The sequence below is a fragment of the Cataglyphis hispanica genome, chromosome 16 (assembly GCF_021464435.1).
Source record: "Cataglyphis hispanica isolate Lineage 1 chromosome 16, ULB_Chis1_1.0, whole genome shotgun sequence".
In the NCBI taxonomy this organism is placed as follows: domain Eukaryota; kingdom Metazoa; phylum Arthropoda; class Insecta; order Hymenoptera; family Formicidae; genus Cataglyphis; species Cataglyphis hispanica.
Window position 1 is genome coordinate 6,053,294 of NC_065969.1, and position 13,812 is coordinate 6,067,105.

The window sequence follows — 13,812 nt, forward strand, 5'->3', positions numbered from 1 at the left end:
TTCTATTAACAAAAAATCTAAAATTTTCTCGCTTATAATTCGAAAAATATAAAAATCTTTTTTATTAAAATTACTATTAATAAATTTTATTAAAGATACATTAAACATACATTAAAACCAAATGTAATGTATACTTGTATCTTTAGCAATTTTAATAAAACATATTTTTATGCTTCAAAGCCCCGAATCTTTTGTTTTTATTACTGATAACAATCTTTGTATTTCAACGAGAAAAAGAAACGTTTTTCAAATTAAACGTATGATGTATCTGACTTATTATAAAAATTAAGATTATGTTTATTCTATCGAGGTATTGTAACATGTAGAATGAATGCACATCCATCATCGCTGTCATGCTTCGTTGAAGATGTAGTTTCCTCGATGAAATAACATTTTCGCGCGTTTACTCGTCGTTCTCGGCGCACCGTTTTCAGAGCACGATTCTCTATTACAACGAGTGAACTGAAGACTTCGAGCGTTAAAATCAGCAGGATAGGAAGAAATACAGAGAGGGTGACAGCCACAGGGACCCTAGATATTAATACGTATACGGTGTCGGTTCACTTTGTCGAGCAACGACGTGTAAGATCGACTCTGCCGGAGAAATACGCTTCCCGCGCGCCGTACCGCTGATACTTTGTCCTCGTTGCAAGGTGAAATGCTAACTAAAGGGGATGTTTTAATGGCAAAGATAATAATATGCCTGTTCGCAATAGAGCTATTCCTAGACTGGCAGAGATATTCTACCATGGTGGTACGCGTCGTTTGCTATCCGCACGATGCTTGATCCGAAGAAGAAAGCACTCTTTTCCTCTCTCTCTCCCTCCCTCTCTTTCTCTTCTATCTATCTTTGTTATCATACAATCATTTTGCCAATAAATCTCACATAATGCTACAAATAAATAATATATATGTACAATATATACACATCTATTTGTAAATACATTTAATATAAGAAACATTTAAAATATCAACAATTTTGATTGTCTCAAAAGTATAGTAATCGTATATTTTGTCGAAAATTTCAATCCATTAAATCTATAGTTGAAAAAATAATATAGATTATACGTAAAAATATTTGTAAAAAAATTTTATTCAGAAACAATCCTATTCTTTATTTTAATATTATAATACTTTTTGAAATATACGTATGTTTTATTTATTTTTTATTAATGCTTAACAAAATTATGCTTAACATTTGACGTTTATGAAAATTGAATTTGTAAAGAATTTCCAAAATCCTTCACAATTAGGTCACTAGAATTAGTAATCGTAATTGTATGCTAATAATCGTGACAAATGGCATTCATTGAATATGAAGGAAACGAAAGACTCCCGTTTGTTTTACGTAATAAAACCATGTTTCATCCATCTCGAGGCGAGTGATATCGACACATTTGACGTAATGTATCGCGCATTTATTATATGTGCAAGATCGATACTTGAGCGATATTCTTCGGCTACTTAAATAAAAAGCGTAAAGTGTTCGTTTGCTTTTGTTTCTACAAAATTCACCAAATTATCATCACTCCATAAACACGGCTTTGAAAAAAGTTGAGATTGATGAGTCCTTAAATATAAAAATTACATGTACAATATATACGCATGTATAAAAAGTACCGCACGAAGCAGGTTGAAGCTATCTATTAAACGCAACATATACATACACACATAAAATATCATAGTATATATATATATATATATATATATATATATATATATATATATATATATAGTGTTACTTTTTTATACATATATATCAACTTTTTCAATGATCAAAGCTATATCCATATCGCAAGACATGACTTTTTAATGGCCTTTTTTAAACTATCGATAATTCGCGACAAAATTCACGACAGAATTTTATTTATAATTTTATGCGTCACATATTTTTTAATATGTACGTATCCTGATATATATTTTTATTTGTATGTATTTTACATGTTTAAATATTTTCTGCATATACGACATATAAAATTATTATAAATAGATTAATGTCTTGAATTTTATCACAAATAGATCATCTGAAGAAGTCTTAAAAGAGAGAGAGAGAGAGAGAGAGAGAGAGAGAGAGAGAAAGAGAGTAAAATTACAACAAAAATTATAAATGTCAAAAATAAATAAATAAATAAATAAATGCGAAATTGTAAAAAAAAATTTGCGCGTAAATTTCGGATATTTTGACTAATTTTATATCCGAAAGATATATTTATATATATCGATGACGTCAGAAATTACCCTGGCACATGTATTACGTTGCATAGGCTAATTATTCGATCTACGATGCATTTTCAGCTCATTGAGTCTCAAAGAACTTTTTGTCGTACCTTAATCTCTCTCTCTCTCTCTCTCTCTCTCTCTGTTCCTTTCTCTCTCTCTGTCGAGGACCAAAGCAGAGAGGATCGAGCATGACGAATTGTTCAATTTTCACAAAAAGATGGAAAAAAAAATATTTAGAGAATGAAATCGACATTTGTACGATCATGAAAAGACGAGCTGATTTAAAATTATGCAAAAATTTATCTAGAACAATAAAATGGCATTGTAACGTGAATAATTTCTTTATCAAGCATGACACGATTTTCTCGACTAGCTCTATTTTTGACACCATATGATAATATCCCGCGAAATCAAACAAAGTACGTTAACCAGTTTTCTACGACGGTAGATGTATGACGCTTTTCAAAACGCAGAGAATTTACGGAACTAGGGAGGAAGCAGCAGTCACTTAGTGTCGGAATAATAAACTCGTACATCACGACGAAGGGCATTACCATCTTTCAGCTAACAATTTATGACAAGAGTACGATATGCGGAACGATATATAAACCATACATATATGATTGTTACGAGAAAAAAAGGATAAGCCGACGAGATATCTCGCGCATTTTATACTATATGAATGGTATCCCTCTCACGGAAAAGCGGTCGTCTAACAAACGGAACAAGCGTGAGTCTGCCAAAAGAAAAATACGGACATAAAAACACCCTCATTCCTCAATTGATCCAAACATGAGATTTTTTATGCGCTAAATTTCACGAGACGTTATAAAGAGAAAGGGAATCACATGAACGCGATATTACCTGATGATTTTATGCTATAAGTATTATTTACATAATATCTTTTAGTCCAGTATTTTAAAATATGTTAATTTTTTTACTGTAAAAGAAAAAATTAAGAAAATTTTAGAAATTAAAGAAAAAATTACTTATATAAAAATATTTATACATAAACATATTATAATTTATTAATTATTATTATTTGAATGAATCACTACTTATTGATATTAAGTGTAAGACAAATTTTTGATCGGCTATTTCCTCAACGCTCGTCAAATTGATGGAAAAAAAAAAGCATCCAGGACCATTATGGTGATGAAAATAACGAAAACGGATCGATCAAACGGATTCTAATTGATGAGTTTAGAGAAATTTCAAGTATTTTCTCGAAAAATAGAATCAGCAAAATTAGCAGAAAACGTACAACACATCACTAACGATGACAATTTGATAACAAAAATTTGATAATTGGATATCGAACGAGAAGAGTCTCGTTTGCCGCAACAGACTAAAAGCGATAAATAACACAAGATTACGCGCGATTTACTATAAAATAGAGAAAGAGAGAGAGAGAGAGAGACAACGATCGAACGCCGTAAGAAACGTTCATTATTATGTCTCCCTTATATTGAGAATTCCTGCAAACCGATTAACAAATACCATTCGATGCATGGTTCTCTTTCGTCATCCGTTTCGTTGCCTTCTCATTTCTGCGATCATTCTCGTGCGATCTCTCTTTCTTTCCCTCTCTATCTTCCTTTCTTTATCGTTTCGGATTCTCCGCCATTGAGCGTTTTGTACCGAGATATTAGAGTCTGAGCGAGAATGTCGAAGGATCCGATCGAAGACCGCTTCCATTGGTATTCTTAATAGCGAGAAAGGATGTCGGGTTAACATCGTTTAAAAGCACAGGCTGTCGCCCATTAATGCGCCCGGTAGCTTCGACAAATCTCATCAACGATTCTATTTTCGATCCCATAAGCGATGGCATCGAAAAGAAGCGCTCTGTAACGAGTCAGTCTGTCGTTGCTCGGCGTGAAACAAGTTTTGCGTCAACAGGCTAATAACGGAAACACAGCGTACGGGCATAATTTCCGGAATTGAATCGCGCTGAAAAACGTAAAAGTTCGTTCCACGTGATGCCTAAATATATATATATATATATATGTACAGGATTTGACTATTATGAGATATCGCGCAAATTGATAAAAATTAAGCATGGATATTTCGCGCGTGAAATATAACATTTCAATATAAATGAGCGGCAAATTGCTAATCAAAAATTTAAGAATCAGCAGTAATCCGGGATTTAAAGAAGAAGAGAAATCGCAATTCTCATTGTTAAAAATTAAATTGTAAATCGAGCGAATTTAATATTAATTTAACAAACAAAAAATCTCGCTATCGTAAGAATATTAAGTACGTTATAAATGCACATCTTGAATGTTATCTAAAATAATATTAATAATATTCATGTACAATACAAAAAAAGAATAGCATTCATTAATTCCCCAAGTGTGCATACTCCTCAATATTTTTCTCAAAAAATTTATTCTTCGATTATATATTCATCAACTGAAAATTCTCCCATTAACTGTATATATATCCCTAACGGGTCTAATTTAGGAAACACAAGATCGGTTTCACATATTCAAAACACTCGCATACTTCAAATACAATACAACAGCATGCGGCTCTTTGTTGACAAGTAAATTTCCTATCATCTGGGACCGCAGCAACTTAACGATGGACAAACTACGTTTCTGTTAGCGATGTTCTAACGTTAATCGAATCGCGCGCTAATCTCGCCGGAGAGTAAACCGGTGAGCGGAGTCGAGACGAAGGTAATCGGTAAACCGGTCAGCGGAAGTTAGTTACAGGATAAACACTGCTGCAACGCTTAATTGCCCTCATAATTCGAGACAGTTCAAGCCCCGCCGCGGCATGTAATCGTTCATTCGAAATGATAACCATTAATGTGTGAGAATCAATTTAATTCCTAACAAACAAATTTGTTCTAAAATCGAAAACACGGCTTATATCCTTTCGTACATGTATACTTGAAAAAAATGCTCTTTGCACGTTTGCATTTCTTTCATTCTGTTTTCTATATTAAAAAAACTTCATATAATTTGTAATACAATAGGTTTCTAATAAATATGCTATAGTAATATAATTTCATAATACGAAAAAATTGAAATTTGATAAAGCCGAGATAATTGTAAATAATGCAATTATTATTTTATTTCAGTATGATAAATGATAATTTGCGCAAAAGTACAAATAATTTTATATTTGACCATTAGAGAACAAAATATGTACATGTGTGTCGTATGTTTTTTTCATATTAATATTTATAAGTGACAGCAATATAAATTTCATCAATATTTAAAATTTTATATTTTCACACAATGCACAAATAAAATTATCAAAAAGTGTTTCTTAATATTAAAACGTGCCATTTAGCAAAAATTAAGAAAAAATAATGAAATAAAACATTGTATGACAAAATATTAGCTTTAAGTACAGGACACGGTCAGTCCATTATCCACAGATTATAAAATAAGGATTTCATACAAAAAAATGCTCACAGCAGTTTTTGTCATAAACATTTTTCAACTCTGAAATTAAGCTTACTAACGTAATAATACTTTAATCAGCTTTAGTTATACCGTGCAAAAATATAATGTATATATGCTTTTGTAGATATGCTTTATCTAATAAAAGATTCTCGCAGGAACATATTTTTCTCGTCTTTTTTTTATATATTTGAAAAAAAAAAAGAAAAAAAAAAGAAAAAAAAAACTAGAAGATACTCACGAATATTTTATTTTTCTAGAAGCTAATAAACACGTCAACCCCAATATAAAATTTCAGGTATTACGATTGAGATCGTTGCCGATCAGATGGAAAAAAAAGGGGAGGGAGAAAAACGTCACGATATCGGGTCAAACATCATCATAAATAAATAAACTGCATGCATAATAAAAAAATTCACTCACCAGCTGTCACACCCGTGCTACCGCCCGGCCAGATCCGCCAGCTGTTCCATCGACGCCAACTCCTGGGTGATTTCTGACACCGATTCAGCTCCTCCATTCAGTTAATTCACACGCGATACGATAAGGCGAAGAGAAGACAACGCGATTATAATCGCGCAACGTAACAATCTTTAAAGTGTATTTTATTAAGCGTTTTTTATTTATTATTGTCTATTGTGTTTGTTATCAAATTTTATAGTGCTACAATTTTATAATGCTACAAACGTTTGACGTGTTGCTCGATACGCTGTCTCGTGTTTTATTTCTAATGAGATTAATGTACGAGAATAAAATACAAATGGGATACTGTAACGTGACCGTAGCGGCAAATGGATGAACGACGATCGTCACGGGAGGAAAACGCTGTCTGTACAATATATTATACATATATTCAATCGCGCGCTTGGAATAAAATAAAAAAACTTTTTATTCGTAAATATTTTCTACGGTTTTATAACATACGCATATGCAAATTAGTTTGTATGAAATACAAAATATAAATATCGCGGGCATAATTTAATACATTTTTTATATCTCTTTTTTTTTTAAATGTAATCATTTCTATAAAAATTTATACGCAATTTTATAATATCCGTATACTCATATTCGCTCAGAAAACATTTCTGAGATAAGGGATTACAAAAATAAAGATACAACGGATATATGCTGTTTCGGTAAAATCACAAATCATCAAATTAGATTCAGGTAAATTCATTCGATACGATAAACATATGTTCGAAACGACGCGATTAGAAAAAGATTAAATAAAGCGTGTTTATTTACGCTCACGTGAGTAATAGAGCGGTAGCCCCGCTTTGCAGCACGATCAATGATACGATACTCTCGGGAATAAATAAATAAGGCGAAATATATGCCAGGGACGTATTTCGACGGATAATGATTTTAACGCACACGTTTGTAATTGCGAAAACATGATTAAATCGCCGATCGCGCATACCAATTATTGCAAACCTAACGATCGATGTTCATCCGACACCGTAATCACTGGCGATAATTATGGGCGCACATTTTCGACGAGCGAGAAAACAATGAAGAGCACGCCGATTTCGATGCGCAAAGCGCGCGAAACTGGAAAAGATGGCGCGTTCACGCGGGAACACGCGCATTATACGATATCTCAGCACTTCGAGTCGGATGATCGAATATTGATGTGACAAATGGCTTTTATACAATTATTTTTCATTATATCGATATCAATAATTATATTAGATTATTATCTGGCTATGTAATTATTCCAATATATTTTACTATAACGATGATTAAACGATTGGTACGATGAACAACTAGATGACGCGAAATATACCGTAATCTTTTCAAAATATATCGACGTAATCGAACCGTAAGCGGCTTGAAAAATGAAGTAAATATTTATTGCGACAGTACCTCAGTTATCCGCCACTTTACTGGACACTTTCGCGAATAATTCGGCATACACAAATCACTTCTGACGAATAAAGATTGCACAAAACGCGGAGCGATATCACCACGCGATTACGAAGCGACGCGACGCATCCGAAGAGAGGGATAAAGATGGCGCGGATTCGCGCGGCGCGTGACCGGTCATGCGCGTTACACTTCGATATTCGAGCGATCGAGTATCGAAAATCGAATCGTACATTCCACAAACGTCATATATATATATACATATATATACATATATATATATGCTACTTACACAATTATATATACCAGATTATTAAATCCACATTATATTATTATATCCCAATGCAATTATATTCCACAATAATATTAACAACATCAACAATTATATTAAATTAGTATCTCGCGATGAGATTATTTCATTGCTCCGTTATCCAGGATTAGAAAAGTGATGCGACAGACTTAGAACAAACGATATATAGGTAACTCGTAATACACTGTAGCTTTTTCAAATCACATAGATGTAATGAAAATGGAGGAAATAATAATCGCGACGATACGATTGTCCGTCACTTTAACTCGACACTTCCGCGACTGATTCGACACGCGCGGATCACTTCTAACAACAAAATGCGACATCGCCGCGCGACGATAAAGTGGCGCGAGGCGTTATGTTGAGATCGAGAGAGAAAAAAAGACAAAGATGGCGGTCTCGCGCGACAACATGCGCGCTGAACTTCACGGCGCGGTATAATATAAATAAAACGTCCGCCGCACTCTCGAACCTCATAAATATCGAAAGAACTAACAATAAGTATACCGCTACCGTCAGATATAAGACGGCCTCGACGAAGACTGATGACAATCACTGGCGTCCTCCAACGTGAATCCCATACGTGGGTGTCGGTTCGGCGCGTATAAAGCGTACGATTCAATGATAAATTACTTTATTATTTCGTTATTCGTGAGAATCGCTTTGACATTTAAGAAAAAGAGATTAATCGTGGGATTGCTGAAAAGCACGCTTTCGAAATCCGTCTTTCTTTCCTATTCCGCCACGAGCGGCCGAGTTCTTTTCTTTCTAACAGCAGCCAAGTCCATTTGTCGAAATTACGTCTGTTCGACCAAGCGCGAGGAAGAAAAGTAAGCTATCGACGACGGGTTTCATGAAATTTCATCCAAGTTTCTTATTCTATGCGGATCGTATAAGACCGAGAGAGAGAGAGAGAGAGAGAGAGGGAGAGAGAAAGAAGGAAGGAGCTCGTGTCGCGTTAGCTAACGCTCCGTCGACTTTAAATTTTCTAATAAAGGAACGAGCGCTCTCTTTTATCGCGCCTCCCGTACATTACGCCAAAGAACGCTGTACAGGCGTATAGTAGACGTCAATAGCGATCTTGATCTAATCTTCGTGCGCTATCGATCATCGAGAGCATCCACCTTCCTTTCATACAGCCGTAAAATGTGCACCGCTGAGAAGAATTAAAATAATAGTTACGTTTTGTTCGCCGTTTAAATTTGCGCGTTTAATAGACGATGCAATCATCTTTTCGAACATTTCTTGTCGAAAGCAATTAGACGCGGATTTACACATATCTCGTTCGCGTGTTATATTTTTCTTACACTCATTTAAGATTTCGATTATACGTGTCCTTTTAAAGTTGCTCGTTCTCACGTCCGAGTAATTCGCTAATGGATCAAATCTGTTCCCGGAATTGCCGCTGATTTATGCAGCGAGGTATCCTGAAGGATAGAATGAACGTACAATGATGAAACTTATAAGGTTCTTTTTTCCATTTGCCATCGGCAAATCCGACGAGAAACTCGAGCCATTTCTGTCTTAAACAGTTCCGCGTAATTAATGTTCTCTTCTGCGGCGAGATTAATCTCTTTTGCGCGAAAAACCCACATAGTCGGCGAATACGGCTTCGCAACGATCATTTTTGCAAAAACATTTCGCCAATATAAACCATTCTCGCGAATGCACAACCTAAAGGAAAAGTAAGCGGAAAGAAAAGGAGCTTTTTTAACGCAGTTTTTAGAGTATCGTTTCAAAGAGATAAAAGAGAAAAATACTCGCGGCCTCTCTTAAACTGTCAAAGAATCAACGGTACAACATTGAAAAGCACAATATTCGTTTCTATCTCGTTAAAGCAAACTTAAAAATATTACAAGTCAATATTGAATTGTGAATTGCATCTCTCTCTCTCTCTCTCTCTCTCTCTCTCACGCGGTTTTTAAAATTTTATACAATGTTCTTTTTAACAAATTAATTTAAAGTTTAGCATAATCAGAATTCATTCACCCACATAGTTGTTAAGAAGAAAAATAACGACAAATCCGACAAATACCGAAAAAAATTGTAAAATACCCGCAAATCTGCGCGAACTTTTATGCCATTTCGCTCTTTCCCTCGGAAGAACCTCACTCACGGTAACATATAACAAAGTTCCGCCTGCCAGACCTTGCAAAATCGGTAGTACCACCTTTGACCAATCTGTATCTGCCTGCATGCACATTCAAAACAAACTATAAAATTAGATGTTTTCCAAAAGTCTGTCTTTAAAAGGATTGTTTCAAAGTGAGAATTTGACGAGAAAATTAAAGAATCTCATTACCTGAAATGTTAGCATGCCGATACCGATTCCAATCACAGATCCGATGGCAAATACAAAAATTGCAAATATTAATTTAGGCACAGATTTGCTGACTCCCGTCAATTCCAATCCCAAACAGAAGCCGACAACATACTTGTGTGACGCTACGGCTCCGGTCAACAACAATACCTGGAAAAATGTTGATATATATCAAATTCAGACATATATATTAAAGAATTTGATAAAATTGAGAGTATTTCATGAGTTAGGGAATATTCTGCATTTTATTATACATTATTATATATTTTATATTTATCTATTTCAATTTATTTTGTACAAATATATAATGCATAGAAAAAATATATCATATTCTTTTCCAACTTTTTTCCAGTAATTAAATTTCAAGCTTAAATAATTATTCAAATTTAATTGGAGAGAGTTTAACATTGAAATATTTCGCGTATTATCGCAATTGTGCGCTTGAACGATTATTCTATTATATTCATCGTGTGAATTCTAATTTATCTTTTCCCAGGGTTTGTTATTTTTAGATTGTATGCATACCTCGGCGATTTGCGTTTGCAGCCCTATCGCAAGTCCTTCAAGGACGGCATGTACAGTGAGGGCGAGGGCAAGACCGGCAAGACCGGTATTAGCATCGGTGCATTGCTCCCCGTGATTTCCATGACACAAAAATGTGGTCTCCTCGCTTGAGGAAGGGCCGTCGTGTGCGTGGCATCGCGTTGCACCATAGCCGCTAAACGTCCGAGTATTGATGTTGTGGTTATCAAAAGAACTTTGTCGGTAATTAAACGGTAATCTCACATCACTCTCGGATACGTAAACTTTGCTGTCTTGTGTGGCAGCATTATAACCGACACCATGAGAATGATTCCGACAGTCCAAACTACTGAAATTAAACAGACAAAATTCGATCAAAGAGAAGCAAAACCAGAATTATGCAAAGATATGCGCATTGAAAGCGGGGAAATTTCAATTTACCGTTCAAACTAACATTTAATCACGTCTTCCATCATCAAAAATCATCCTAACTTTTATTCTGCAATATTATAGTATTTTATATGTATATACACATTTTTTAAAGTTAAAAGGATTATAAAAAGAGAATTGTATCTTGTATATACATATAATTCCCGAGGATACAAAAATTAAAAATATACAAGTGAATTTTAATAAATAATTTAAACACAGATATAAAATATTATTAAAACACTCGATTTTCATTGCGGATAACAAAAATACCCTTACATTACAGTATCATGGAAAGCTGATATCTAGTATCGACGAAGACTCGAGCTCGATCATTTTCTACATCCGTGTGGACATTATCACTGGATAAGCTCATTTTTCACTTTAAAGAAAGCTCTTGAAGAATCAAGGCTCGGTTATTCGATAGCGCGATGGAATGTGATTATTTTGCGCGAGAGATCGTTATCGTTTATACTATTTTTGTATTAGAATTTATTTCTACAAGTTCCACTCGATCCAGAACGGCCAGGAAAAAATAACGTATCGTTGGTCATTATCTCTCCTATATCAAGTTCGATCCGTTAATTCATCTTCGTGTAAATCTTCCCTAGTGTAAAAGGCAAATTGGAAAGAAAACTTCTTCAAGTTTTTTCGCGATCGCGTAATCTTTTTCAGAAAAAAAATCGTTATTTGAAATTTGATGAAATCATTTGCAAGATTTGATTTAAAGTAATAAAGAAAATGTAAAATAGAAGAGATAGTTTAGATGGCACATACATTTTACAACTATATATAATACATATAAAATACAAGCTATTTTAATTATTATTACACAAAAATATTTTTTATAAAAAACTGAAGCAGCACGTGCACTTTTTATATGATAGTCTTAGAAAACTTTGATTTTTCACTGCGAACGAGCATTGTCTCGTCGGTTATCGATGATAACGAATGATCTGATACTATCGCAAGTCGCAGCGTTATATTACGTGGCGTCAAAATATCGTAAAAATATTCAGAGAAACAAAAAGAAAGGTAGATACTATATTATTTTTCACTATTAATTAAATTACATTATATTATATTTCGCGTCAAAGAGATGCAGACTGAAAAAGTAAGACAAACTATAAAACACAGCTTTAAAATGCATCACAATTTTCCCGTCAATATCTGATGTGTTTCATACATTAGAATCTAAACGCGCTCCTTCGATGTAAGAATATTAAAGAAGCATCTCGTAGATCCGTACGACGTAGCTCTTTCAACGCACGTACCTACCCTCGCTTGTTCGTATTCCTGTGCCTGGAATGATCCATCTCGACCACGTGATCGCCGCTTCGACAAAAATAATGAACGCCTTCCTCGACCAAATAGAGCACGAGAAAACCGCAGGAAAACACCAATTCGGCGTAATCCGGCAGACCTTTGCGCACCTCCGGTAATACGTGCAGCGTCGAGGTGGCCAACAGGACACCGGCGCCAAAGCACAAGGCACAGGAGAGCAACAATTTCCGTTGTAGACGTTGCGCGCTCGAGATGAAGCAGGCGGGTGCGATGCCGATGAAGAAGCTACCGGCGCCGATCAGCACCATCGACGCCAGCTTCGCTTGTACCGTGTTACTGAACATCGTCACTCGACGCTACGACGAAATTGGCGCCAAGATTGGTCCCGTTCGTGAGAGTAGCGCGACAAAATTTAACGTACAGGATTCTTTTTCGCGTACCATCGAATGTCATATGATTTCATCAATCTCGCTCTTTTTTGTTTGAGAAAAAATACTTTGCGAGAAGTCAACGATGCTGTGCGTCACAACGGTCAACAGTATAGATAGGCACGCGACGTGCGATGTCTCGAGGCGCGACCCTAATCTGACGACAGACGATGATAACACTGATAGAGAGCTCTCGACACTTGATACTGTCAGCCGCCGTCCATCTCTACTGGTGAATTAACATTCGAGGAGGTTGACTAAATGATTTTTATCGCTAGTCCCTCATGACGCGCATTTTGTCGACCTGATTTTGAATTTGTCTCCAGACAAATGCAAACAAAGAACACAGCCACACACAGCTATTACCTTTGAAGCAATCTGTGGAAGTAAATTTCAAATATTGAGACGTTATAAAGTCCCGAATCTTGTATCTCGGTATCTCGTATCAAATTGTCGATCATCCAATCATCAAGTGTTCGCTCTTTGTGCAAACAATAACGATCGATTGATGCGAAGTTTAATAATAGAAATCGGTAACAAAATGATCGAGTATTAGAGATAATTGTCGCGCGTGTAAGAGATAAACGATATCGTTGAAAAAATTTAATCGGAAAGCTGAAGCAGCTCAAGATGCAATTTTAATGAACTCGATTGCGATAAACAGCAATTATATACAGCGATTGTGTGAATTTTTTATTTGAAAGTGCAAAGTTTTTGATATTAATATTTTAATACGCAGAAAATATCTGTTATATTATTCATTGACCCAATTATATTTGAAATTTTTTCTTTTACTATCTCTTACTTACCGCACGCCACTTTTGTACATACATATTAAAATGTAGTGCGTTCCCGTCTTTTTTGAACTTTTCCACACAGGTTACAAGGATGACACATTTGACCTTTTCAGCTACTTATACATATTTTAATTTTATAATTTTTTTTTTCCATTTTCTCCTTTCGTTTTCCCTCCAACGTATGTAACGGCATACTCGTTTCGAAAACAGAAAATAT

General features: G+C 34.9%; 2 protein-coding genes across 4 annotated transcripts in view; both read right to left on the reverse strand.

The window, feature by feature from the left end:
• Positions 1 to 7,780, reverse strand: part of LOC126855432 (dual specificity calcium/calmodulin-dependent 3',5'-cyclic nucleotide phosphodiesterase 1-like) — an 84,778-nt gene extending 76,998 nt beyond the window's left edge. The window contains exons 1-2 of the mRNA XM_050603066.1: positions 7,506 to 7,780; positions 6,063 to 6,230 (exon numbers count right to left, since the gene is read on the reverse strand). Of these exons, the coding sequence (XP_050459023.1) occupies positions 6,063 to 6,159 (97 nt within the window). The 5' untranslated portion in view covers positions 6,160 to 6,230; positions 7,506 to 7,780. The remainder of the gene's footprint in view (positions 1 to 6,062; positions 6,231 to 7,505) is intronic.
• Positions 6,243 to 13,774, reverse strand: LOC126855439 (zinc transporter ZIP3). 3 transcript variants are annotated; one of them, XM_050603087.1, is made up of 6 exons: positions 13,630 to 13,774; positions 12,365 to 13,176; positions 10,661 to 11,006; positions 10,118 to 10,285; positions 7,798 to 10,006; positions 6,243 to 6,366 (listed from the first exon to the last, which is right to left on the reverse strand). In XM_050603087.1, exons 2-5 carry the CDS (start codon positions 12,712 to 12,714, stop codon positions 9,797 to 9,799), a joined length of 1,074 nt encoding a protein of 357 aa, XP_050459044.1. In that variant the 5' UTR covers positions 12,715 to 13,176; positions 13,630 to 13,774; the 3' UTR covers positions 6,243 to 6,366; positions 7,798 to 9,796. The 3 variants fall into 3 exon arrangements, with proteins under 3 accessions (XP_050459044.1, XP_050459045.1, XP_050459042.1); XM_050603088.1 differs by having other exon boundaries at positions 10,661 to 11,003; positions 13,608 to 13,771; XM_050603085.1 differs by having other exon boundaries at positions 13,608 to 13,771.
• Positions 13,775 to 13,812: the final 38 nt, after the last annotated feature.